Here is a 27,991-nt window from a genome sequence, read left to right on the forward strand (position 1 = left end):
TCTGAACAACTTCACTGTTAAATATCGATTACAATAAATAATACAATATCGTAGATGGCGCCAGATAACATATGGTCACCCTAATAAAAACGTCTTATTAAATATATCGATACTATCGTAAAAATAGTTTGGTGTGAATATTTTGCGACAATTAGGTCACACTCGTTGTTTTTTGTTGCAGACGTTCGTTTCGTCTTGTTTTTTCGTGTCCGTTTATATCGCTCCGTTTGTATGTTTCGTGTCGTGTGCCTCATCTTCGCAGGCTGCTTTGGTTAACAAATGTTAGTAACAAATTATCAGTGAATAAAAATCGGCAGTTAGTGCATGAATATCAGTTGCAGTTTTCTTGGCTGCATCACAAATATTAATTTTTTTCTGTGCGTGATTTTTTTTCTATGAATGCGCCGACGCGCCAGAAGTTTGTTCTTTTTTTTTTAATGTTTTCCTTTTAAAATGAAACGTGACTAGTTTGTTTTTAATTGGTGTGCAACAAAAACCAAAAACAAGAAGTAGAAGAGGCAGCAACAGGAGGAAAAGAAGCAACAGGAGAAAAAGAGCAACAGTCAAGTGAATTAATTTTTTTTTGTGGATGACGTCGCTGCCGACGTCGACGCCGTTGCGCCGCCGCATTTAGTAGTTGCTGGTGTGCTTGTGTGGGCAAAGTGCATCAGTGTAAGTGAGTGAGTGGGGAGAAAAGAAAGAGAGAAAGGGCGGAGTAAAAGTAAATGCGGGCAATTAGCATTTAATGCAATCACCATTAACCGCCCGCTATTGTAATTTACTCCACCTTACTTCACGCACACCACATAGCATACACTCACGCCCACAAACTAGTGGTGGTGCAAAAACTAAGTGCAAAAAAGCGGCGGCAACAACAATTGTCTGTTAATTGCTGGATATTTCGTAATACAGCAACAATAACAACGGTAGCAAACAGTAATGCCACAGTGGGCGCTCGTTAAAAGGTTATAAACCTAATAAGTTACTGCTTTCAAAGTCCTTAAAATAAATATCAAATTTTAAGTTTTCTTTATTTTTTTTTTTATCATATTATATATTAATTAGTTTGGTTAACTATCGTTTCCATTACCATTTATATAAATTTCAATGCATATTTTCAAATCTCCTTTGCTAAATAAAGTCCCTTTTACCAGAGATCTCACTGTACCAGTAGTAAAGCGCCGTTACAGTCGCACATGTGTGTGTGATAGTGTGCATCAAGCGACTGTTTTCGATCACTTCACAGTTGATCACATACACGGAGGCTTACATATGTGCAACGCACACGCACTTGTACTTTTGTGCGTGGTTTATATATTTTTATCTCCCCTCTCCCTTGCTCGCTGACACAAAAGATAGTGTCTTGCTCTCTTACTCTCTTTTAGTTGCTTTTCACCTGCAGCTTTCGCTTCTGCTTCTTCTCTTCCTACAACTGATACGTTTGTATAAGTGTGTGAGCAACAGTGCCGTTATAAATTTGTTTGCCCATAAAACATTTTTCCTTGCATTCGCCGGCGGTTGTAAATGAAAATCAGATTAAAATACAATTACTATGGACCTACTTTTTTTTTTTTATTATTTGTCATTTCTTATCTCTTCTCAACGATAATTCTCACATTTTCCCGTTACAGAGTGTGCAATACAAGTGCAATATTAATTAAGTAATAATATAAACGCAAATGTATATACAGTGGATATATACATATGCGAGTGCAATACAAACGAATGACCATGTTATAGCCATACAAAATACATAAAAAAAAAAAAAAAAAAAAAAAACATAAAACACCCCTCTTTGTACCATAACCTCCCTAACCTACAAAAAAAAAAGCAAAACAAAAATCTGCGAAACCTTCGACAATCATTGAGTTTTACTGTACTTGAAAAATGGACTGTGCCACGCGAAAACAACAACAATTACGGGCACATCATCAGCAGCAACAAATACAAAGACAAACACATGGACGAAAGAGGCGGCGATTACAACAACAAAACTGTTACCAACAACAGCAATATGTGTGGCTTGTTGTTGGCATTTTGACAATTTTTTGGACTCAGGTGAGTGAGAAAAAAACATAAAAGATAAAGATAAAACGACAGGTAAACCCAAAAAAGTTTTTTTTTTTTACCTTTTTTGGGGGTGAAATTGTTTGTTGGAAAATTCTCAGGATATCATTGGAAGAGGTTATAAAATATTTTGGGGGAAATATATGAATAAAATGTAAAATTGGAAAAAAGAAAGTTGAAAATTTAAAATTTTTGAATAATAACATCATAAAGTTGTATATATTTTAAAGTTAAAAGTTCTCCTGAAATTGTAATTGTGTTTTAATTTAAAATGAAATTGAAATGCATTGCTGCCTGGAATTACGCCGGTTATTTAATTACAAAATCTATATAATTTGGGGTTTTTCCAAAATTACAGCTTAACTATTTATCCAATTTGATTGTCAGAAAATGTCTTTATTCAGTTTTTTAGTTTTTTCTTATTTTTTTTTGTTGCTAGTTGGGTGCGTTTTTTAGGAACTCGTTTGTCCGGTTCTAGTTGAGTTTGGTTTTGTGCGTTATATTATATTTCAATATCAACTCGCTGAACCGCTCACTAAAACTAAACTAAAAATCTGACTAAATCTAGGTTTTAGCTAAAGTCTCTTGGAATTATATAAATCTTTAATTTCGAACATTGTTTTATGTTTGTTTTAGGGTCTTAAACCTGGTTTACTTGTTTTTCGACACAAATTTAAATACAATTATCATTATTAAACATCTCTCACTAACTTGAATGGCTTAAAATATTTATTGGCTTTGTTAAATTGACCAATTAAAAGTTGAAAATTTGTGAAAAGTCGATCTGAAATGAATGGCAGGTATTTTGTGACTCCTATAGGTGATGAATCCGTTGATTGTGTGCAATTTTGATGGGTGATTTGTGGGCCTATTCCAGTCATTATTCCTTGTTTTATTGACTGAATTTTGTTGTATTTTAGCCGCTGTTGTTGTTTCGTTTACAAAACTCGTTTCGTTTTTGCATTGTTGTCGCATTGTTGAGCACAAGCGAAAGACAATAAAAACAAAATCCCGCAGTAAAATGAAAAAAAAAAAAATACAAAAAAAAAAAAAAAAAAAAAAAGAGTAAAAAGCGAACGCAAGTAAAACTCAAGGTTGGTTCTGATGTCGCTGTCGTTGGAACTTCCTCACTCAGAAAAAAGTTTTGATGTTCTTTTTAAGGTCTAACTTTATTTTAACATAATACTATTATTTTTTAATAGAACTTTATGTTCAGTTTTATAGCTAAACTCGTTTAAAGAGCTTTAAAAGTTGTGTATTAACTGATAATTCCTGTTAGATTGATTTTATAATAGTTATTTATATATTTAAAATAGAAACTATCATCAAAAATTATATAAATTTTTTAAAATTCCCCGTTTCATGGCTTATTTTGATTCTTTTCTGTGTAAATAATTTACCATAACTTCTTAAATTCTTGGATAAATTGTTATATCAGTTTTGCTATATGTTTTATAACTCACGTGTGTCTGCCGCCTTGATTTTGGCTTTCATTTTATCGCGGATCGCGGGTCATTACGTGCCGGCTTATCGCCCGAACTTGGCCGAAAGTATTCGTATTACTAAGCGTCCAAAAAAAAAAAAAATGTTTATAAAAAATGCCAGCAAAGAAGAGTGGCGATGACATCAGCCAAGTTTTTTTTTTTGTTTTTGTTTTTGGGTGAGGAGAGAGTGGGGCGGAATTGATGACAGCGGCGTAACCACAAAAAGTAAGTGTGAGTGGTTTTGGATGGTTCGAAAACCCCAGCGATACTATAAATATGGCTAAATATCGGGCAGTCTCTAGATAACTTGATTTCCGTTTAAAAATGGTTATATTAAGATAAGCATAGCTTCGAAAAATCTTAAAACTTTACTATCAAGTAATCTTTTATATTAAATATTGATTAAAATCAACAAATAAACTAAACTCCCTTTCCTTTTTTTTTTTTTTGTTAAATTAGCCAATTAATACATCATCTTTTTCGTCAATCTATTGTCATTCTGGAAGCCATCTGAAAATTCAATTAGATTAGAGATCAAAAACGCAGTGCCGGCAATTAAGCTGATCCCTGGCCCCTATTTTCTTGGGATAATATTGGAACTGTGTCAAGTGTTTGGAGATGTGTTGAGGGAAATTAGGCAAACCACCCTTTGGAAAACCAAACTAAAGTCAAAAAACCACTCAATTGTTTGGGGAATCTTCCCTCTTTTTTGTTTTTTGTTTACAATTTGTAGGATCGATGTAAAATTAACTTTTGGTCAATTAATTGTAATTTTGTTTTCTTTTTCTGTGCTGTGGGGGCTTCTTCTTTGTTTTTTTTCTCTCTCTGATTCTTTAGAGGCTACTGTTTCTTCCACTTTCTTGTGGGTGCTTCTTTTTTATTACGTATATGTACTTCTTGAAGTGCCTGTGGTTTGCCAGTTTTAATGGGCTCTTGGCACCTTCTTCACTGTTTCCTTTTTATTTTTTTTTTTTTTTTTTTTTTGTACCATTACCATTGTTTATATGGCAGCTGAAGAGGAGCAGCCGAAGAATTAGTTTGGAGTTGGGTTAAAAAGAGAAAGATATTTACTACTAATTGGCATGCGGGTGGAGTTGGCTTAAATGGAGCAGACACTCCCACTGGAATGTCAGAATTTCACATTATTTTATGTTCACTTGCCATTCAAAAGGAATGTCCATCAGAGAAAAAAAAAAGACCACTGAACTTTAGAGGAATCTTTGGCTTTCTCTCAGCAAATGAGCAAAATAATGCAAAATAAATAAGACAGGAAGCGAATTCCATATGCAAAGTGACAAGTCAAACAGAGAATCGGAGAATATATATATATACGAGTATATCCATTTATGGCTTGTTAATCTCTATTTGCACTTGACTATAGACCCCATCAATTGAAGTGGTGGCGGGTTCTAAGAATAGATATATCACATGCTTGGGGTCCTACAATATAATTTATTCACTGGAGGGTGCTTAACTCTTTGCTTCTTTTTTTGTAATTAAAAAAAGAAGGGGAATGTTTTATAAACATAATAAACGGTTTTTTTTTTGGAAAGCTCAAATATTGATACTTAAACTTCAGTTTGTACAGTTTTTAAAATTTTATAATATGATTTCTATACCAGTTTAGTGCAATCTTTGCTTTATCCGGTTTTATTTTCCGTTGTTGAGTTTACTGACTTATATAAAAGCTATAAAATATTGTGTGTTGCTGTTGCTGTTGTTATATCGCTTGCGGTTGTTAAATGTCCATTTATCAATATAATTATTTATTTTTGTTAAGCATTTTTGTGATCTGTAGAGTTTTGCGTTTACATGCCATATTCAACTTCCATGACTTCTGGCTAATTTTTGTGCTGATCTCCAATTATTTTTGATCGTTAATCGTTGTACCAAATTCTTGCTCTCTCTTTTTTTTTTTTTTAGATTTTTTATTTTTTTTTATTTTGCTGTTCTGACAAAGCAACTACTAATTAATTGATATTAATTGCGGGGCCAACACAAAAAACTGGGCCAACTCGACCTGAACAACAAAAGCGCAAAACAACAACAGCAAAAAAAAACAAAAATGAATAACCAGCTAGCGAGAAAACAAAAATGATTTGCTTTTGGTCAAAATAAGTTCAAATTGCAGGTGGAAGAGCGGTTGGACATAAAACGACAATTTGTTTATTGGACACACAAAAGTATAGATATATCTTAAAAAAAAAAAAAATACAGAAAAAGACAAAAAAAAAAGAGACTACGCACGACACAAAAAAATTAAAGCAAAATTGAAGAGAAGCTTTTTGGCTCACCGAACTGGTTTTGATATTTGATTTTGCATTGGATTTGTGTATTTTTTTCTTTTTTTTGCTGCCCATCTCTCTCTTGCACGCGCATAAAAATAATTAGCAAACAACCTACAGCGTTTTATACTGACCAGAAAAAAAAAAATAAATAAAAAATGAAATAAAATCACACATTCGCAAGAAAAACAAGCCTTAAATTCGATCTCACGCATTCCACGTTTGCGATTTCAATTTGCGTTGCGTTTATTTATTCTTTTTTTTATGCCGCCCGGTTTTGATTTCGATTTATGCGGTATTTTCGCACTGGCTTCATATTTTCTGGTCACTTAGTAAAAAACTATTATAATAGTGTTTACTTTATTTTAGCAATTATGATGATTAAACGGGCGGTGTTATTAATTTTTTTAAGGTTCAGTGGAATATTTTTATGGAAATTACAAGTATAAAATATTTGATTTAATTTTCTCATTTAAAAAAAGATTATTTGTTGATATATTACTCCCAAACTTTCTCAAAAAATCCCCATGGGTTGCAAAAAAAAACGAAAAAACTAAAACACAAAAGTGAAAGGCAAAACCAAATAAAAACAAAAAACAAAAAATCAACCAACTTAAATTGTCAATCAAAATGGCTTAACCCAAATGTAAGTAACTGTCGATTAAACAAATGATAGTATGTGCAAATAAATCGAAATAATCGATTGCACCATTTCGATTGCAACTAATCGATGTTCAAAGGAAGTATTTAGCTGGTTCGATATCATTTTACTCAAACCATGTGATAAACTATGGCAATTTGAATTGATTTGACTTAATAACATATCGATTATATTGTTATAGTGATTTCGGAAATAGTTATTGCACATTTATCGGTTGCTATTTGGTTTTGTATTGTAAACTAGTTGAATGTTTTATGGCAGGAGATAGAATATAAAGGTTTATTTTTAACTTTTTATGCTTAGTTAAAACGTTCGAGTTCATATGATAACGATTACTCTTCGGTTTCCGCCTCATCACTGTCATAATCATGCCCCCATCATCCTAATTATGACCATTAGTATGATCATTTAGGCTTAAAGGTCATATTCATTTAGCAAATTGTGAAGGACAACAAAATTGAAAATAACAGTAGAGAAAAACAAAAGTTAGGAGGGCGTGATCAGAGGTGTCGATGATCAAAAAAAAAATATAATATTTAAAAAATGGGAGGGTTATATTTATTGTGAAAAATGGGCGGCTGATCGTTTTTGATTCGATTTGCCTAAAAAGCACTTTAACTTCCGTTTTCACATGCAATTTGCCATTGTTATTACTCATTTTTTTCAGTTTGCATGTGACATGCAATAAAAATAATCAACAACAACAACAACTGCTAAATCAAATTAAGAAATCATATTCAAATTGCATTTTCACTTCAAGCGTAGGAAAATTAGTTTTTCCTATCATTCATATATGCCAGCCTTTTTCCATTCACAGTTTTCAATTGCTATTTTCCGGATATGTTTTCTAAAATGGTCGGAAATTCCAGTTTTCTGGTGTAGAAATCTATTTTTTTTTGGGTAGACTCAGAAATTCGATATCGCATATCCGTTTTTTTTTTTATATTTTTGCTGACGTCAGCATTTGGCTAATGTCCGTATAACGTTCCAAACGTGATTAGCGTCATTAACATTTATATATAGATAGAAATATATATATATATAGTGTATATACCACCCATTAAATGATCACACCATAGGAAATTAACAAGTTGCCGGTAGAGACAATAAAACAAATAGATCGCCATCTGTTAATTTAATTTTTGCATTATATTTTTTATATGCGAAATCGCATTTTATTTGACTAATTAGCAGGTACTAGGGATATTTATTGCGCCATAATATGATCGGGATAGGAATGATATGGCTATTGGTTTCCTTATTTAAGGCGATCAGGTACGACTATTAAAGAAGTATCATTGCTTTGAAATGCAAATAATATATATGGAATGAGCCATTTGATATGATGATATCTATAAACAAAAATCAGGTAAACACTCGTCTGAAACCCTCAAAAGAAGATTCTTTAACGCTCAGTTTACAGTTTATTGGTAATTTAAATCTGCAAATTCCTGGGTATAGGCCCCAGAAATTGATCACCAACAATTTGGTCTTTTATTTACTTTTGATAAGCCAGACAGGAAATACGATCGAAGTTCTTTAATTACTTGAGAAATGCCCATCTTACGGAATTAGTAAACATATTTTGTTTATAAAGAAATGACACTAGAGTTAGTTTGCTTTTCGCATACCTAATGCTTAACTGCTACACTATAGGAAGGGTAAAAGAAATGCCAAGAGATCCGACGTGATTTTCCTTATTTTCGCTAAAATCACAAACGAGGTCGGGGTTGTGTGGAAAAACCCATTGTTGTGCCCATTTATATATATGTACATATACATATATACACATAGATGGTCATTCCAAAGGCCGCTCATTGAAGATAACTGATGTCTAGGTCGGTCATGTGTGATCCATATGTTGTGCTGTGGGTTTTGGTTTATATAATTCCAATTTCAATAACTGCACACAGCACGAGATGCAATCACTTGCAACCAAACGGAACCCTCGTGAATCACTTTCGTTTCCATTGTATGGCTGGCTCAGTAAACTATATACTATATATATATATATGTTCAAAAAGTAAGGTGACTCTTCAAATTTCGCGAATTTCAAATTTTTCGATTATCGAAACCTTTTAGAAGTTATACGAGGTGTGTTCAAAAAGTAAGGTGACTCTTCAAATTTCGCGAATTTCAAATTTTTCGATTATCGATTTTTTTGTTTTGTTATATTGGTACACTCTTCCCTAACATCTGTACCAAGTTTCAATGGAACATCCTCTTTTGTTTGGTTGTGAGAGGCGTAAAGTTACAAGTTATTTTGCGAGCTCGGCGATTTTTTGCTATCGAAAAATATGGATCAAAGGATTTGGATTTTTTGGCCAAAAACAACACCACAATAATGCCTCAGCCACCATATTCACCGGATTTGGCCCCATGTGACTTTTTCTTGTTCCCAAAACTGAAGATAATCGAAAAATTTGAAAAATTTGAAATTTGAAAAGTCACCTTACTTTTTGAACACACCTCGTATATGTATATATTATATATAGATATACTACATAATACAGTCATGATCACCAAGAGATCCACGCTGTTATCTCTTGATTTCAGTAGCTCTGTGATTAATGGGGATCGCCGCCGTCGGTCAAGAATGATTGCACGAATGTAGGTCAGTTTCGAGGTAAGCAAATGCGGATCTAAGGAGTAGACGTACCCATATCTCACAAAATCCCGATTGATATAGCCTTGGGGATTCACGGGCAATCTCGTTTACATGTTTATTTATAATCACATACAGATACTGTATGTATATGTTATACAAAAAATAATCACAACTACAAACATAGGTTTCCTGATTTTTCAGCCCTTAAAACAGAGCTCGCAATAAAAAATCAGAGCAATAATAATAAAAGCAAGTATAGGGGTTTTAAGTTTCGGTAGTTAGCTGCATAAAACAGTCTTTATTGAAGCCATGGGGTTTGTTTTGACAAAGTTAGAGCTAAGCAACGGCAACTAAACCGGGAGCTCTGCTGTCAAAAGACGTAGCATAATTTTGGGCACAAAAATTCAGTTTTTCAGCCATAGCACAGCCAAAAATGGTCCAAATGAGGAATGTAATACCTCGTAGAGCTCGTAATTTGATTGCTATGATTCCCAGTTGGTTTGCATTCCAATTTGGGAAACTTCATTTTTGGCCCATTTTTGAAAATTTTGATGATGGTACCCCTTATCAAAAATGCTAAATTTCGGCCAAAATTGATTTTCCCAAAATCGAAAATCGAGTGATAGGGGTAGTTAGTGTTGGTCATTAGCAGCACAAAACAGTTGTTCTTTTGGCTCTGCGGCTTGTTTTGACCGAGCTTGAGCTAAAATACCGAAAATACTACTCCGAATTTCTGTCAGAAATAGGTATTTCGATTTTTTAGTCATTAAATCAGAGCTCGCACAGAAAAACCAGAACAATAATGATAAAATTAAGTATAGGGGTTTTAAGTTCCGGTAGTAAGCTGCACAAAACAGTCATTGTTTTAGCTGTGCGGCTTGATTTGACAAAGTTAGAGCTAAGAAAGGGCAACAAAGCCGGGCTCTTTGCTGTCAACCGACGTATACGTGATTTTAAGCACAAAAAATTCAGTTTTTTAGCCATAGCACATCCAAAAATGGTCCAAATGGTGAATGTAATACCTCGTAGGGCTCGTAACTTGATTGCCATGATTCCCAATTGGTTTGCATTAAAATCTGGGGAACTTCATTTTTGGCCCATTTTTGAAAATTTTGATGATGGTACCCCTTATCAAAAATGCTAAATTTCGGCCAAAATTGATTTTCCCAAAATCGAAAATCGAGTGATAGGGGTTGTTAGTGTTGGTCGTTGGCAGCACAAAACAGTTGTTCTTTTCGCTCTGCGTCTTGTTTTGGCTGAGCTAGAGCTAAATTCCGAAAATAACGTTGCGAATTTCTGTTAAAAATAGGTATTTCGATTTTTTAGTCATTAAATCAGAGCTCGCACCGAAAAACCAAAACAATAATGATAAAATCAAGTATAGGGGATTTAAGTTTCGGTAGTTAGCTGCATAAAACAGTCATTGTTTAGGATATGCGGCTTGTTTTGACAAAGTAAGAGCTACGAAACGGCAAGGAAACCGGAATCTCTGCTGCCAAAAGACGTAGCATAATTTTGGGCACAAAATAATCGGATTTTTGGCCATAGCACAACCAAAAATGGTCCAAATGAGGAATGTAATACCTCGTAGGGCTCGTAACTTGATTGCCATGATTCCCATTTGATTTGCATTCAAAACTGGGAAACTTCAATTTTTCCCATTTTTCGCTTATTTTGATGATGGTACCCCTTATCGAAAAAACGAAAAAATGACAAAACATAAATTTCCCAAAACCCACCAGACAGTTTTATGGGTGGAAAGATGGGATCGTTAGCTGTTCAAATCAGTAAGTTGTTTTCGTATGGGACAATTTTTAGTCGAGTTACGATAAAAAACTTAAAGAAAATATCATAATTTGCGAGAAATCCTTATCTTGCATTTCCCAAGTTACAGGAAACTCGGATCTCAATATTGTATTGTGGTCAAAATAATGCAAATAATGAATACTCAATCACAAAGCACAATAAACTTTAGACTAGAACTGTTTTCGTTAATTACAAACTTACAACATTTTCAAACTGGTGATGTGTTTTAGGAATTTCTTAAGATTTACGGTGACTCTGTATCAAGAAGAAAAAAAACCTTGACTTACGTAATTGTTGCGGTTAGAACTTGATTTATTTATTCAGTTCTAATTAAACTGTTTTTAAGATTATTTATAGACGCTATTAACCAGAACTTGAGAACTTTTCGCGCTGGTTGGGGTTTTATTTAAATGCTTTGAGCTCTGGTTTTTGTACTTTTTAAAAGTGCCTTGATTTGTTGGGTTTTAATTAGACAGGCATTTTAAGTAGTTTCGAAAACCCTATTAGTTATTCGAATTTATTGTAATGGTTTTATTTCTTCCCTTTTTAGCACACAAATGCCGCTGATCTGGTGATTAATGTACCAAATGCGAGCAGCAATGACAACGCCTTCTACAGGATCGACTATAGTCCGCCCTTTGGCTTTCCAGAGCCAAACACCACAATCCCGGCCAGCGAGATTGGCAAGGACATCAAGTTCTCCAGAGCTCTGCCGGGAACGGAGTACAACTTTTGGCTGTACTATACAAATTCCACGCATCAAGAGCTGCTTACCTGGACGGTGAATATAACAACAGGTAAGTGTCTTATTATACCCGTTACTCGTAGAGTAAAAGGGTATACTAGATTCGTTGAAAAGTATGTAACAGATAGAAGGAAGCTTTTGCGACCCTATAAAGTACGAGGTGTGTTCAAAAAGTAAGGTGACTTTTCAAATTTCGCGGGCAACATATTTCCGATTATCGATTTTTTTGTTTTGTTATATTGGTACACTCTTCCCTAACATCTGTACCAAGTTTCAATGGAACATCCTCTTTTGTTTGGTTGTGAGAGGCGTAAAGTTACAAGTTGTTTTGCGAGCTCGGCGATTTTTTGCTTTTTTCGGTCTTGGCTCGTCTGGGCTCTTCCATTGGGACGATTGGGCTTTGGTTTCGATATCATAACCATATACCCATGATTCGTCACCAGTTATGACCCTTTTGAGTAAATCTGGGTCGTCGTTGACGTCATTCAACAGCTCTTGAGCGATGCTCATGCGACGGTTCTTTTGCTCAAAATTCAGCAATTTCGGAACAAACTTCGCTGACACACGACTCATACCCAAAACGTTTGAAAAAATTTCATGGCACGAGCCAAGCGATATACCGACATCTTCAGCAACTTCTCTGATAGTGATTCGACGATTTTCCAAAACAATTTTCGTCACTGCTTGAACGTTTTCATCAGTTGTTGACGTGCTTGGGCGTCCAGAGCGAGGCTGGTCATTGGCATCTTCCCGGCCATCTTGGAAGAGTTTGTACCACTTGTACACATTTTTTTTACTCAGAACAGTTTCACCGTATGCCACTGTCAACATTTCAAGTGTTTCAGAGCACTTAATTTTATTTTTTACACAAAATTTGATGCAAATCCTTTGATCCATATTTTTCGATAGCAAAAAATCGCCGAGCTCGCAAAACAACTTGTAACTTTACGCCTCTCACAACCAAACAAAAGAGGATGTTCCATTGAAACTTGGTACAGATGTTAGGGAAGAGTGTACCAATATAACAAAACAAAAAAAACGATAATCGAAAATATGTTGCCCGAGAAATTTGAAAAGTCACCTTACTTTTTGAACACACCTCGTATATATATTCTTGATCAGGATCAATAGCGAAGTCGATTGAGCGATGTCCGTCTGTCCGTCTGTCCGTCCGTCCGTATGAACGCTGAGATCTCAGGAACTATAGCAGATACAAAGTTGAGATTAAGCATGAAGATTCTTGAGGTCCCGGGACAGCGCAAGTTTATTACAGCATCCTGCCACGCCCACTCTAATGCCCACAAATCGCAAAAAACTAAAATTGCTGAAATCTCAGGAACTATTGCAGATAGAAAGTTGAAATTCAGAAAGTATAATCTTTAGATGGCAGCGCATCTTATAGTGGTACTACTATCCGGCCACACCCACCCATACGCCCACAAGGCTCAAAAGACGGTTTTCGGATTTTCGAGAAAAGCTGATATCTCGGTAACTATAAGAGATTGAAAGTTCGGATTAAGCATGTAGGTTTCGATGATGCTCCCAATGCGAATTGTTTTTTTCCGATCAAGCCACGCCCACTCTAACGCCCACAAAACCCGAAAAACCAAAAATGCAAAAATCTCGAAAACTATAAAAGCTACACAATTTTGCTTAGGAACACGTATTTAGGAGATGCCTCTGCAACTTGCCACGAAGTTGCATCCGGCCACGCCCACTCTAACGCCCACAAACCGCGGAAAACTGTGGAGTCTATAATATTATTATGAATGCCTTCGTTTGACCTTGTGTAACTTATTTCTGTTAATATCTATCGATTTACCAAAGATTTTTCAAATCGGAACATTATATCGCTATTTATATTTATCACATGGGCAGTGACGTCACTGTAGGCATACCCAACATACTTCCTCTGACAATAGGTGGCGCATTGTGAATTTCCACTAGCAAAATAATATTTTAAAATGTTGTAAAACAGTAACGGGTATCTTATAGTCGCGGCACTCGACTATAGCGTTTCCTCTTGTTTAAAATTGTAAAATAAAGATAATATTTTATTTTTGTTTCCTTTCCAAAAAAAAATAGCTCCTGATCCTCCAGCTAATCTGAGCGTTCAACTGCGCTCCAGTAAGAGTGCCTTTATAACGTGGCGACCGCCGGGTACTGGTCGATATTCGGGATTTCGGATCCGAGTGCTGGGACTCACGGATCTGCCCTTTGAACGTAGCTATACGCTGGATGGCAACGAAACGCTGCAGCTTTCGGCCAAAGAACTAACCCCCGGTGGAAGTTACCAGGTTCAGGCCTACTCCGTTTATCAGGGCAAGGAATCGGTGGCCTATACGAGTCGCAACTTCACCACAAGTAAGTCAGGACAAAGGATTGGAACGCGTAGTCCGCACCGCAGGTGCAATTTCTAATCCAACAGATATCGAATATATATTTTTATATATATATATTCGAATATCAGCTAACTTGCAACCCGTAATCTGGTGATGGGCCATGACTAACATTTCAAATTCTATTTGTCTCCCGTGTCTCTCTCTCTCACTTTGAAAATAACTATAAAATGCTCTCAAGTCGGCGGGAAGTCAAAAATCTGTTCAACCTGAAGGTAACCTTCTTCTACACACAAAACCCAACTAAATCCTTTCCTTAATTAGCTTATTGTCCTTTTTTAAGAATAGTTAAATTTGTTAATAAACGATTGACGGGTCAGTTGATTAGTATAATTTCCTTACGCTTTCATACAGTGGCGCCCAATTCGTTTTGTTAAATTTTTAATATTAGTTTAAATAGATTTTTAGATAATAGATAGATTGGGTTGAGGTTTTGGGTACCACTGTGTTGGGCGTTTTGCGTCTTTATTTGTCTTAAAGTCGATGTGGTAATGTTTCTTGATTTCTTGTAAATAATTTGGATTTATTTTTTATTTCGAAAAATGTAAATATTTTACAGAGATTATTAGATAATTATTTAATTAGAAACAATTAGTGAAGCAATAACAAAATTGACTGTGGAATGTAGTAATTTATTTTTTATTTAACAATCCTAATAATCTGCACTAACCCAAATTCCCTAATCAACTCACATTTAGATGTTTAGTTTAGACTTTCATTTGACCAACTCTCATTGCATCTCCGAATCCCTTTGTGCATCCGTTGCATCTCCATTTACCGCATAGAACCCAACACTCCGGGCAAGTTCATCGTTTGGTTCCGGAATGAGACCACATTGCTGGTGCTGTGGCAACCACCATTTCCTGCTGGAATCTACACTCACTACAGGGTATCCATAACACCGGACGATGCCATACAGAGTGTATTGTATGTGGAACGGGAAGGAGAGCCTCCGGGACCGGCTCAGGCGGCTTTCAAGGGTCTTGTTCCCGGCAGGGAATACAATATATCGGTGCAAACGGTTTCCGAGGATGAAACATCATCGATACCGACCACAGCCAGATATTTAACCGTACCAGAACGTGTCCTGAATGTCACATTCGATGAGGCCTATACCACATCGAGTTCCTTTCGCGTGAGATGGGATCCACCGCGAACGTATAGTGAATTCGATGCCTACCAGGTGATGCTCTCCATGTCGCGAAGGATATTTAATGTTCCGCGTGCAGCGGAAGGCGAGTCGGTATACTTTGATTATCCAGATGTCCTGGAACCGGGACGCACCTATGAAGTGGTGGTCAAGACGATAGCAGACAATGTGAATTCATGGCCAGTCAGCGGAGAGATAACATTGCGTCCACGTCCAGTTCGTAGTCTGGGCGGATTCCTCGATGATCGCAGTAATGCCCTGCACATTTCCTGGGAACCGGCGGAAACAGGCCGACAGGATGCCTACAGAATAAGGTAGGAGTAAGGATTAGCTTTCCGATTTGAATTCTTATTAAAAACAAGATTATATATTTACCTTTAGCTACCATGAGCAGACCAATACAAGCGAGGTGCCGCCACTATTTCCAGTTGTCACCGAATCCCAGATCACCACGAATCTCACGGAGTACACACTGGATTCGCTGTTGGCAGGACGTCGCTATCTGATTTCTGTCCAGGCATTGTCTAAAGGTGTCGCCTCCAATGCCAGCGATATCATACGCTATACACGTCCAGCAGCGCCATTAATCCAGGAATTGAAGAGCATCGATCAGGGTCTCATGCTTAGCTGGCGGAGTGATGTGAACTCTCGTCAGGATCGTTATGAGGTGCACTATCAGCGTAATGGAACGCGCGAGGAGCGCACAATGGCCACCAATGAGACGAGTTTAACGATTCACTATCTACATCCTGGATCAGGTTACGAGGTTAAGGTGCATGCCATCAGCCATGGGATCCGAAGTGAACCGCATTCATATTTCCAGGCAGTCTGTAAGTAGAATATATAGATATTAATAACCATATACTATCCAAAGATTAAGCATCTAAGGAGGAATAGCCAATAGCCAAATCTTCTTTATTAGTTTTAAACGTCAGCAAGTTTGTTAGCTAATATCTGGTTTAAGATACTTTGTTGCAGCGCTAGAATTTGTTTAGACATAGCAACCGATTGATAATATATGCCGTAATCCTGTTAAATTATGAATTAAATTCGTTTATTGAGCGCTGTTGAGCTCCTAATTAGTGGACAGGCCAAACTGGTTGTGTGGTGTAACCACTTTTCATCTGCTATGCTAGCTACTCATGTCATATTTTAGTTTTGTTATAAGAAGCTAGTTTTTGGTAATAGTTTGCTAATTGCTAATATTTTACACCTACTTCCCCCCCTGACAGTTCCCAAACCGCCACAGAATCTCACCCTGCAGACAGTGCACACGAATCTGGTGGTTCTCCATTGGCAATCACCGGAGGGCAGTGATTTTAGTGAATATGTGGTTCGCTATCGTACGGATGCTTCTCCCTGGCAGCGGATTGCCGGATTGCATGAGAACGAGGCAAGAATCGAGGATATGCACTATGGCGAACGTTATCTGGTGCAGGTGAACACCGTTAGCTTTGGCGTTGAGAGCCCACATCCGCTTGAGCTGAATGTGACGATGCCACCGCAACCGGTTTCTAATGTGGTGCCATTGGTGGATTCACGTAATCTCACCCTGGAATGGCCCAGGCCCGACGGGCATGTAGATTTCTACACGCTCAAATGGTGGCCAACCGATGATGCCGATCGTGTGGAGTTCAAGAATGTTAGCCAACTGGACGACTGTGAGTTGAATATTCCCTTCTATTGTTAATCTAATCTAATCGTTTTGCTCTTTCTTTAGTAAGCTCACCCAGCGTAAGGATACCTATTGAAGAACTATCCCCAGGTCGTCAGTATCGCTTTGAAGTACAAGCCAGTTCCAATGGCATTCGTTCCGGAACTACTCATCTTTCCACACGCACCATGCCACTTATCCAATCCGATGTCTTTATTGCGAATGCTGGACATGAGCAGGGTCAGGACGAAACTGTGACCCTTAGCTACACACCCACTCCAGCGGATAGCACTCGATTCGATATATATCGCTTTTCTATGGGTGATCCAAAGATCAAGGATAAGGAGAAACTGGCCAACGATACGGAACGTAAGTTGAGTTTCTCGGGATTGACCCCAGGAAAGCTGTACAACGTTACCGTTTGGACAGTGAGTGGAGGAGTGGCCAGTTTGCCAGTCCAGCGGTTATATCGCCTGCATCCGCTGCCCATCAGTGACTTAAAGGCCACTCAGGTGGCTGCCCGTGAGATCAGTCTACAATGGACAGCTCCTGCTGGAGAATATACCGATTTCGAACTGCAGTATTTAAGTGCTGATGAGGAGGCACCACAATTGCTCCAGAATGTGACCAAAAAGTCTGAGATTACGCTGCAGGGCTTGCGTCCGTATCATAATTATACATTTACCGTGGTGGTGCGAGCTGGTTCCACCCTGGGCGCCGATTCGGATGTTTCAGGCAGTACATTGATGCGTAGCAGTGCTCCCATATCGGCGAGCTATAAAACGCTGGCTGCACCACCCGGAAAGGTGGACTACTTCCAACCGAGTGATGTGCAGCCCGGTGAGGTGACCTTCGAATGGATTCTGGAAGCCGGCGAACAGCATGGACCCATTGACTATTTCCGCATTATATGCCAGAATGCCGACGATGCAGCTGATGTGTCAAGTTATGAATTCCCGGCGAATGCTACGCAGGGCAGAATTGGAGGTTTGGTACCTGGCAACCAGTATATATTCCGTATCCAAGCGAAATCTTCGTTGGGTTTTGGAGCCGAAAGGGAACACATTCAAATAATGCCCATACTGGCACCTCCTGTCCCAGAACCCAGTGTAACACCCTTGGAAGTTGGCAGGACGAGTAGCACCATAGAGATCAGTTTCCGTCAAGGTTACTTCTCCAATGCCCATGGCATGGTGAGATCCTATACGATAATCATAGCTGAAGATGTGACCAAGAATGCGTCCGGTTTGGAGATGCCCAGTTGGCAGGATGTCCAGGCATATACCGTGTGGTTGCCCTACCAAGCAATAGAGCCATACAATCCCTTCCTCACCAGCAATGGCAGTAGAAGAAACACTCTGGAAGCGGAGCATTTTACGATAGGATCAGCCAACTGCGAGAAACACCAGGCGGGCTATTGCAATGGTCCACTGAGGGCTGGAACGACGTACAGGATTAAGGTGCGTGCCTTTACGGACGAGGATAAGTTCACGGATACGGCGTATAGTTCTCCGATAACGACCGAACGTAGTGATACCGTAATAGTGGCTGCCACCATGGCGGCGGTGTTGCTGGTGGCAATGGTGCTATTGGTGGTATATTGTCAGCATCGCTGCCAATTGATACGGCGTGCCTCCAAGTTGGCCCGCATGCAGGATGAGCTGGCCGCCTTGCCCGAGGGTTACGTCACACCTAATCGTCCGGTTCATGTAAAAGATTTCGCCGAACACTACAGACTCATGTCGGCCGATTCGGATTTTCGTTTTAGCGAGGAATTCGAGGAACTGAAGCATGTGGGACGCGATCAAGCTTGCAGCTTTGCCAATCTACCCTGCAATCGGCCCAAGAATCGATTCACCAATATCCTGCCCTTTGATCATTCGCGTTTTAAGCTCCAGCCGGTGGACGATGACGATGGTTCGGATTATATTAATGCGAACTATATGCCGGGACACAATTCCCCGCGTGAATTCATCGTCACCCAGGGACCATTGCATTCCACACGCGAGGAGTTCTGGCGTATGTGCTGGGAGAGTAATTCACGGGCCATTGTCATGCTAACGCGATGCTTCGAGAAGGGACGTGAGAAGTGCGATCAATATTGGCCCGTCGATCGGGTGGCCATGTTCTACGGGGACATCAAAGTGCAGTTGATTATTGACACGCACTTCCACGACTGGAGCATATCAGAGTTTATGGTCTCAAGGGTAAGTATTTGATAAGCGCACTTGTATTCCCTTTCCTTAATCACCTTATAATATTTTTGCAGAATTGCGAATCGCGGATAATGCGGCATTTCCATTTCACTACATGGCCGGACTTTGGAGTTCCAGAGCCGCCGCAATCGCTGGTGCGCTTTGTACGCGCCTTCCGCGATGTCATTGGCACCGATATGCGTCCCATTATCGTCCATTGCAGTGCAGGAGTGGGCAGATCGGGCACGTTTATAGCTTTGGATCGTATACTGCAGCACATTCACAAGTCAGATTACGTTGACATCTTTGGCATCGTATTTGCCATGCGAAAAGGTGCGAATTTTTGTTTTGATTTGAAATTATTTGAACTAATGAATATTTCCACATATTTACAGAGCGCGTTTTCATGGTGCAGACGGAGCAGCAGTATGTGTGCATCCATCAGTGTCTGCTGGCGGTGCTGGAGGGCAAGGAGCATCTGCTGGCCGATTCACTCGAGCTACATGCCAACGATGGTTATGAAGGTGAGTTGAATAGTATACTCTTCCTTCCTCTAGTTGGAATCCCAGAAGTATTCCCCATTTTGCCCCCTACCCCTCTTATTCTATCTGATTTTTCTCTATTTTTTTCACTCTCTCTTTTTGGATCAAGTTTTATGATTAATTCTTGCTGATTAACTTAATCTGTTTTTTTAATGAACACACACACACAATTTGGATACGGGCTGCTCAATAATTTGCAATTTTGGTGTTTTCTTTTTGTTCATATTGATTTTTCTGTGGCTGCGGTTTTCCTAGGTTTTTCCCCTTTTAATTTATTTGAGATCGTAACTAACCATATTATATTTTTCAATAATTTATTTTCTTCTTTCTTTTCACAATCATAAACAAACACACCATCCATCATCACACCAATTAAAACACAATTGTAAATCACACAAAAACCGCCTAACCTACACACCTTTTCATATGCTTCTATTCCTGCAAATAAATTGAAAAAAAAAACCAAACATAATCCAATCAAAAACCCCGAAAAAAAACACAAAAAAGTGACTAAAATTTACTTAGAGCGCCAGCCGCAAACCAAAATGGGAACCTTGCCCATAAGAGCTTCTTTGGCCAGGGCCGAGGAACTGGATGCTGATTTAATCGCTGACAAGGATCAGGACGAAGATGAGGAGCAGGAGCTGCAAAAGCAGAAGCAGCAGTTGACCAAGGAAGAGAATCACAAGACTAGCCATGATGATGATCATCATCATAATAATGATGATGACGATGATGAAGAGGAAGATGAGGATGAGGACGATGATGACCAGCAGCCGTTAAACAATGAAACAACGGCCACTTTATCATCGGCCAGCTGTAGTAGCAGCACTCAGGATGTTCATGTGGTTATCCAGGAGGCCATAGAGCAGCATCCCAAACAAGATCAGGAAAGAATCTGCACTGGCACAAAGGCCACGGCCATCCATTCAGACACTGACACTGACACAGACGACGACGACGACGACGAGGAGGCCAAGGATGGGGCTGTTGCCGATGAGGATGGCTGGTGGTATTGATAGAAAAGTCGACTTTTTTCTAGGTTTGTACCCACAAAACAACACAACAACACAGACCCAACGAATTTTGAATGCTCCATGCCCGCCCAACTCCCCCCCAAAAAATGACTTGCTTTAACTCGCTTTTTTATACCCCAGACTAAAAAGAAAAAAACAAACACGAAATTCTAACCGCACTGGCACAGTAACTAACATTGACACATGAACACGGTTATGGGTTGATTAAAAACAACATATTAGATATTCAAACAAACAAAAAATAAAAACATATAGAGAAAAATTCAAAACCCACATTAGCCTGTCTTAGTTTATGTGTTATGTTCCTTGCATATTCCAATCATTTAGATCACTTTTTTTTTTTTTTTACTATAAATTATTAATTCAACTTTTTCAGATGACGAGGGCATAGCTGAGACGGGAATCTGAGGATGCTCTTGCTGTGCTGTTTTTGGGGAATATCTACATAAAGATATATATATATAGTTATTTTTTTTATACATATACTGTACGTAAAATCTGCCTGTGATGTGCTGGATGTGATTTGTCTACAAAATGGCATTTGGAGTTGCTGTCAAATGAGTTGAGTTTTGTGGCCTTTATCCTGCCAAGTCGGTTTGGGAGAAAAGGCCTCAAGTTTTGGCCTGTGCCATTTATGCGCGTGTACGCTGTACCGCCTGTTTGCCATAGAGCTAAGCTAGCTAGCCCGCTTATTTAATGTGTAATGCCGCCAAAATTAGACCAAACCAACAAGAGCGTAAACTTAAGCTTCAGGTGTAATAATCTATTACCTATTTTATACTATTTTATCAATACACCTGTACCTATTATCTACTATATATATATATATATATCACTATTATTACTATTACTATTTTGCTCTTTGCGTGTTGTGTATAGAAATTTGTAAATTTGTTTCCATTATTTTTTTTTTTTTATATATATATATAATGTGTGCGCGTCGATCGATATTATATGGACTATATTTACGATTACTATTAATTCTAAAAACGATTGTGTATTATTTTTATTATTATTATAGTTATAGTTATAGTTACTTTATATCGATAGACTTTAGTCCATGATTATTAGTCAGCGAAATGTTGGCTCTAACTGCATTGCAGCTTTCCACAGCTTGCTCTTTGGCCATTAATCTGTCTCGAATTATAATTATATATGTACCACATATATGCGATTCCATTGGATCTGGCCAGGGCAGCAATTTAGCAATTTGTAACATTTTGTGCAGTTAAAGTTATTAGCATTTATTTTTATTGTATTTAATTATTTTATTTTTATAAATGTGCATCTACACAAGATCAATAAATTTCTATTGAGAACATGAACGAACAAAAAAAAAAAAAAATAATGGTTTTATTTATTTGTGATAATAGTAGGGGAAAGAAAGCTTTGATTTTGGTCAAAACACAGGTTTTTAGTCTAGAGCAAAAGTATGCAAACTTTTATTAGGTAGGAGCAGCTTAAAAGCATGCTGCAAAATATGCATCAACTTTAAGCTGAGCATCGAAAATGTCAAATTTAAAATTGTTGGGAATAAAAATGAATAAATTTTCGAAAAATTTAATGGAGGTGTAGAAAAGAAACTTCAAAAATGAACTTAAAGGCAGAGTATTAAGGCATGAAACCATAAATTCATGGACAAATTTAAGATTACTAAAGATAAGGTCTTACAAATTTCCTTTCTTACTAACATTTTCAAATATTTAAAATGTGAATTTCTAATATTAAAAACGATTCCCAATAATTCTCGATAAAAGCCATTGCTTTTGAGAGATGCTATGCCATGGCTACATTTTCATTATAAATTTCAAAAGCGTTCTGACCGCAAATGAGCTTTCTCCTTAACAAGATTTCTAGCAAATAAATAAAATATTTTTTTAATTGTGATCCGATTTTGATGGGATTTCGAAATTTCCCAGCACCATGAAAAGAGAACAACAAACAGACAGAATAGACCAGACGACCAGACAGGCGGGCATTTAAACCATCTTAATGGGCTGAGCAGGCCAAATACAGCGAAAATGATCAAAGCAATTATAAGGCAACTTCAAATGTTTGGTTCAATGACGACGAGGAGGAATAGAGTTGGATAGCTAGTTGCAACATGCTAGAAGCTATATTGGCTGCATTTGATCCGATTGCAACAAGTTCCAGGAAGAGGAAGACAAGGATCGAGAGCCAAGAGCCAAGATCATCATCATCCAAGATCATGATCAATATGAAACTCTAGCTGATCGTGTATGTCAAGACCGAGTCGGCATTCGTTTAAACAAATAAAGCTCGCGACTAATTGCATTTGCACTTGTTGTGCGATATTTCTTTGGCTGGAAAGAATTGCAAACACGGTGCCACAGTGGATGGAATACGAAAGAGTTGGTGGTGCAGATACGAGTATGTTCGTTCTCTTTGGTTAAAGATGGGTAACTGAGCACAGTTTAAGACACGTCATTTGTCATTTATCTTTCGTGGCCTTTTAGCGTTTGGCTTAATTGACTTCTTTGCCATCAACATAGCTGCAGCGAAAAACCAAAAGCCAAGCCAAGAGAGACATATGGGAAAAAAGTTTTAACTAATATGATAAAATAAATCTTTGGTTTATCTTCCATATAGAAATTGAAATTGCGAATTTTTTTTAAAGAGATTAAAAAGCTTCTGTAGCCTGCCTTTCAAAATATCTTATATAAATAGGGCATTATTTTCTTCTGTGTATCAACTTTTCCTCAAGTTCTTAGCTAAAAGTCTAAGTTGAAGTTTTGGTCTCATCATCTCGCGGCTTCTCAACGCTTCGCCTTGTCTTATGGTCAATACCAATTGACCGTAGTGCGGAACATTTAGCTTCATTACGTCGGGCCATGTTTGCTGCCTTGGCCATCATCGCACTGCAGAACCGTTTTAATTAGATGTAACCATAATAAATCATTGGAGAGCCAAAATCAAAATCAGTAAGGAATGCAGACGCATTGAAAGGGAATTTCCAGGTTACCAACTTGGGGTCCTTCTTAGGTAGTACCACCACCGGACAGAAACCAAGAAATACAGTGAACTATAACTATTACAGAAATCTTTTATATACGATTTTGGTAATCTAAAAAACCCAGTGGGATACCTAACCGAATCCCTGTTTAAAGTTAATCAAGTTCCGAGAGGCATGTGAATCCAAAAACTAATGGAATACAAAAACTTGGACTTTGGGACTGTAGTTATATGCCGTCTTGATCACCTTTTTCTCAGTTCTCAGTTCTCAGTTCCCAGAGCAAAGAGTGATGTTCTATTGACATGCAAGTTGGCAGTTTTGGCCGGGCCATAAAGTTCTGCCTGGCAAATGATGTTTTTTTTTTGCTGCCCACCCTCAAAGCCTGGCGGCCTTTGAGAAGTTGGTTTCGTGTTGTTTTGGTGTTGGTTAGACTCACTCCACGTTCCCTCCTCTCCCAACTATTTGCTGATGTATTCAATCCATTGGATTATTGTCTACCCTCGGCATTCGGTTCTTAGCTAGCCGATCTATTAGAGCTGTTCTAGAGCCGGACTTAACCCACATTGTGGCCATTAAAAAGCCATTCCCCATTTGCCGAGGATGGCCATTTGACAACGCCCGGTGCGAAATGCAAAATGCAAATTGCACTGGCAATTGCCACGCTTCATTCCGCCCCCTCATTTACCCGCTGATTCTTGCCATTTCATCTCTCTCTCTCTTCAATCCGCAAACCCCCAAACCTCACAATCCTCACCACAGTCCAGACATCACCCACTGCATTTGCCACATCTTAGATAAGTGCATTGTGCATTGCATGCAATTTGGTTGCATGTATTGCCGGCACAACAGCAGCAGCAGCAACAGCAACAGCAACAGCAACAGCAACAGCAACATGCAATAGCAACAACAGACCCTGCAACTTTGCCTTGCTCTTGGTCTTGAACTTGTGAATTTGCTAGACAACAAGCCAAAAACCAGGAGAAGCAGCCACCATCGGCAGCAGCAACTACTGCCAGCAGCAATCAGCGGCAAGTGAATGAGCTTAAATTGTCCAAATGACAGTGGGCTTGAAAGTTGATTTATCATACAAAAATGATATCAATAACTTTTGAGTTTTTAAATCACATAAAAGGGGTCTTTGAGGTTTAAGATTTTCATAATCTTAATAGACAGAAATGTTTTCTAATTTAAGTTTTAGTTAAGATTTCAGCCTGATCCACTGTGCGCGCAATTGCTGGAGGGGAGTTGGTTTTCAGTCGGTTTTAGTGGTGGCCATGATGATGGCTTCGCTGGCTGATTCTGCAACCCATCAGCCGCCCATTCCCTCTGCCTTCTCCTTGGTGCCCATGGTTGGCATGTTGCTGCCTCAACGCCCTCAGTACGTTATTATATAGGTATATATATATATATATATACCTGGCTGATGTTGCTGGTGTGTTTGTTACCATTGCCGTTGTTGCCGCTGTTTGCTGCTGTTGCTGCTGTCTGGTCGTCTGTGGAGCATCAAGGCACTGGGGCAGCGAGGCATCAAGTTCGCAATGGGCGACATGAGATGGCTAACACAGAGGCATACACACACACACACACAGACACATAAGCATACCAGCTAAAAAGATAGAGCGAAGAGCAACCGCAGTTACTTTTGGCTAAGACTGCATAGACAAGCCTCAATTAAGTTGCAATTGCAGTTGTTGCTGGTAAAGTTGCTCATGTTGTTGCTGCTGCTGCTGTTGCTGTTGTTGCTGCTGCTGCTGCTGCGTCTGATTTTGCTGCTGGGGAGGAAGCGTTGGCGGCATCGGAATTCCACTCTGGAGCTGCCCACGCGCGCGCTGCTCGGCTGCCTGTTTTGCTGATAAAGTCCGAAATGATGTACTACCCATGTGCTGGTGGCTTATTCGGTTTTTTTTCTTTTATTTTCCATTCCGCCAGTCTTCCAACTACCTCCCTCCTCCGCCTCCTTTTTCACCCACTACTGCCTGCTGCTTTTCTTCTTTTTACTATATTTCAGCACAGGAGCGCTGTCTCTTTAACAGAGGGGTCAAAAGTTAACTTTGATGTGGTTGAGTTAAGGGGGGAATTCTTAATGGGATATGGAAGTAATCTTATTTTTAGAGATAAGATTTTAGTGCTATGATTAAAAGTAAAATATATAAAAAACTCCTTAAATACATTTTCAAACTAACAATTTTTTTTATTATTTTCAATAATTTTGGTTGAAAACTTGCAACTAGCTAAGTTCCTTAATTCCTTTGCTGATTTTCAGATCTCTTGCTGATTAGTTTTCCTTTTAAACATAATTAAGTCTTGAATTGATTTCAGTTTCAGGAATATTGTGTTGTCCTTTTCATCATTTGCCTGCCTTACTACCTCTCCATTTCCCCAGTAACTGTGATAATGAACTTCTAATTATTCTTCTTATTACACCCCCCCCCTTCATGGCTGCTCCCTGGCAAGCGTAAATGGTGCCGCCACATCGGCACCTACTAAAGTGGATTGCCTTGGCGTTTGAGGAAATACTAATCCCATATTTTGAGCCTTCAACTTGATCTTGTGCAAACGCTGATCAATTTCACTGCAAATTTGTTCACTCAAAAGTTTCAACTCGATGAGTTCATAGTGGAAGTCATTGATATGAAGTCTTATTAAGGCCTGACGAAGATATCGACGACTATAGCGAAAACCACACGACATATTCGTTTTGGTAACAAGTAGAGCCATCTTCTTAGTTAACTTCACAGCATCCATAGAACGATGACGATTCTGGCAATTGCTAAGATCATTGGCAGCCACCTCAGTCCATTCCAAATGATCTAAGTTCAGGCTGCGCATGTTGGCAATCTGCCGTTCCAGACATGACCATTGATGACTCAATTTTCGTAAAATATTCTTAAGAACATCATAGCGACACAGGAGTTCTGTGATCTGACATTGGATATAGTGTTGAGCTCGTTTTATGCAACGAATCTCCGATTGCTTGGGATTGAGGCCATCACAGGACAAGTGATCCTCATCCTGTTGTGTCCCTTCGGTTGTGATTTCCATTTGCTGACGTCTACGGATCTGACATTGTAATATATCGATTCTCTTCAATATCTGATCCAGATCAAGAATGGCATTTCGTGTCTTTGTCTCCTCATCCGATGGAACTTCCTCTTCAGCCAAACCAAAGGGCAGTAGTTCTGTTTCCTCTTCCTGTGAGCTGTTCTCTTCCAGCACCGGAGGTGGCTCGTTCGATTTTGAAGATCTTTGGCTGGACCTTGAAACCAATCGTTTCTTAAACAAATGACAGTTTTTGGTCGTTCTGGTTATGATATCAATTTCATCCAATTTGGTATTTTGACAATCACCTAGATTATCTAGCAAATGCAAATCCTCATCGAGCATATAGTCTCTTGTCGCGAAATTATCAAATAGCTCTAGTACCGTTACCTTTTCCATATTGTTCTTTTAACAAGATTTTTCCTTTTCTAATTTTGAAGGCTTAGATTTTTAGTCGTACAAAATGTGTGTGCGTGTGTGCGTGCAAGTTTAGAAAACAATCGAAACAAGTTTGATTGCCAATCGAAAGCCTGCTTAAGGTTGAAGTCTTTTGGATTCCGCTCCTGTCTTTCTGACTTTGCGCTGATAAGAAAATTTATGGTTGCCCAGTTACTTTGGCGGCATAATTGCGCACCCACATCCAGAGCCCCACATCCAAATCCCCCAGAGAAGAAACACTCCACTCCACATGAAGTCCGGCAGCAGAAAATACTCGTAGTAATAGTAAAAAAATCAAAAAAAAGAAAATAAAAACAGAGGGCGGCGGCAGTGGAGAGAGAGAGAGGGGCTTGTGGGCTGGCTTTTGGCGTGTGGCTTCATCGCCAATTCTTCTAGTCAAGAGCCCTCCTCCCCACTCCTTCTGTAGTATTGCCCGGCAGTTGACTTTGTTTACCCGCAAGTTGTAATTTTCTGCGAAAACCGTCAGCCACAGAATTGCTTTTCTCCATCTCCATCTCGCCAGCTCACAGTCTTCTGTCTCTGATAAATCCCGCTTCTGTCTGTCTTCCACTCTGTCACCTCTCTTTCGCCCCTTTCTTCTGGATTTTCTTTCTTTCTTTCTTTTTTTTGTACCCTATTCTTCTTCCCCTTTTCGCCAATTGCAATTGGTGCCCTCCCCTCCCAATCACGGTCTTGCGGTGATCTTTCTTCTGGGCTTTGCCTTGCTAATTGCTTGCCAGAGATTCGGGCCTAGTCTTAGGACATGTCATCAGGAAAAAAAGTCATAGTATCTAAGACTTTTTTTTGGCAATTTTCATCTGACTTTTCTGGGAAAATCTTAACTTGATTTCATATACTAAAAAGATTTCTTTGTTTCTTTGTAATATTTTCAAGTTTTACTGCCAAA

At 38.6% G+C, this 27,991-nt stretch overlaps 2 protein-coding genes across 8 annotated transcripts; one reads left to right on the forward strand and one right to left on the reverse strand.

The window, feature by feature from the left end:
* The first annotated feature begins 39 nt into the window (after nt 1–39).
* On the forward strand, nt 40–21,978 carry LOC108110297 (tyrosine-protein phosphatase 10D). Of its 7 annotated transcripts, none has more exons than XM_017219302.2 (12): nt 40–281; nt 1,632–2,058; nt 11,462–11,708; nt 13,742–14,020; nt 14,841–15,519; nt 15,587–16,035; nt 16,438–16,866; nt 16,926–19,066; nt 19,129–19,387; nt 19,450–19,578; nt 20,122–20,638; nt 21,010–21,978. In XM_017219302.2, the coding sequence occupies exons 2-11, from the start codon at nt 1,888–1,890 to the stop codon at nt 20,613–20,615; spliced, it is 5,277 nt and encodes a 1,758-aa protein (XP_017074791.1). In that variant the 5' UTR covers nt 40–281; nt 1,632–1,887; the 3' UTR covers nt 20,616–20,638; nt 21,010–21,978. The 7 variants fall into 7 exon arrangements, with proteins under 7 accessions (XP_017074791.1, XP_041674016.1, XP_017074788.1 ...); XM_017219299.2 differs by having other exon boundaries at nt 41–281; nt 20,104–20,638; XM_017219300.2 differs by having other exon boundaries at nt 281–377; nt 20,104–20,638.
* Nucleotides 21,979–25,773: 3,795 nt separating this feature from the next.
* LOC108110287 lies at nt 25,774–27,326 on the reverse strand. The gene has a single exon (XM_017219283.2). It carries the CDS (start codon nt 27,043–27,045, stop codon nt 26,041–26,043), a length of 1,005 nt encoding a protein of 334 aa, XP_017074772.1. The 5' UTR covers nt 27,046–27,326; the 3' UTR covers nt 25,774–26,040.
* Nucleotides 27,327–27,991: the final 665 nt, after the last annotated feature.

This window comes from Drosophila eugracilis, unplaced genomic scaffold (genome assembly GCF_018153835.1).
Source record: "Drosophila eugracilis isolate 14026-0451.02 unplaced genomic scaffold, ASM1815383v1 contig_2147, whole genome shotgun sequence".
NCBI classification, from domain to species: domain Eukaryota; kingdom Metazoa; phylum Arthropoda; class Insecta; order Diptera; family Drosophilidae; genus Drosophila; species Drosophila eugracilis.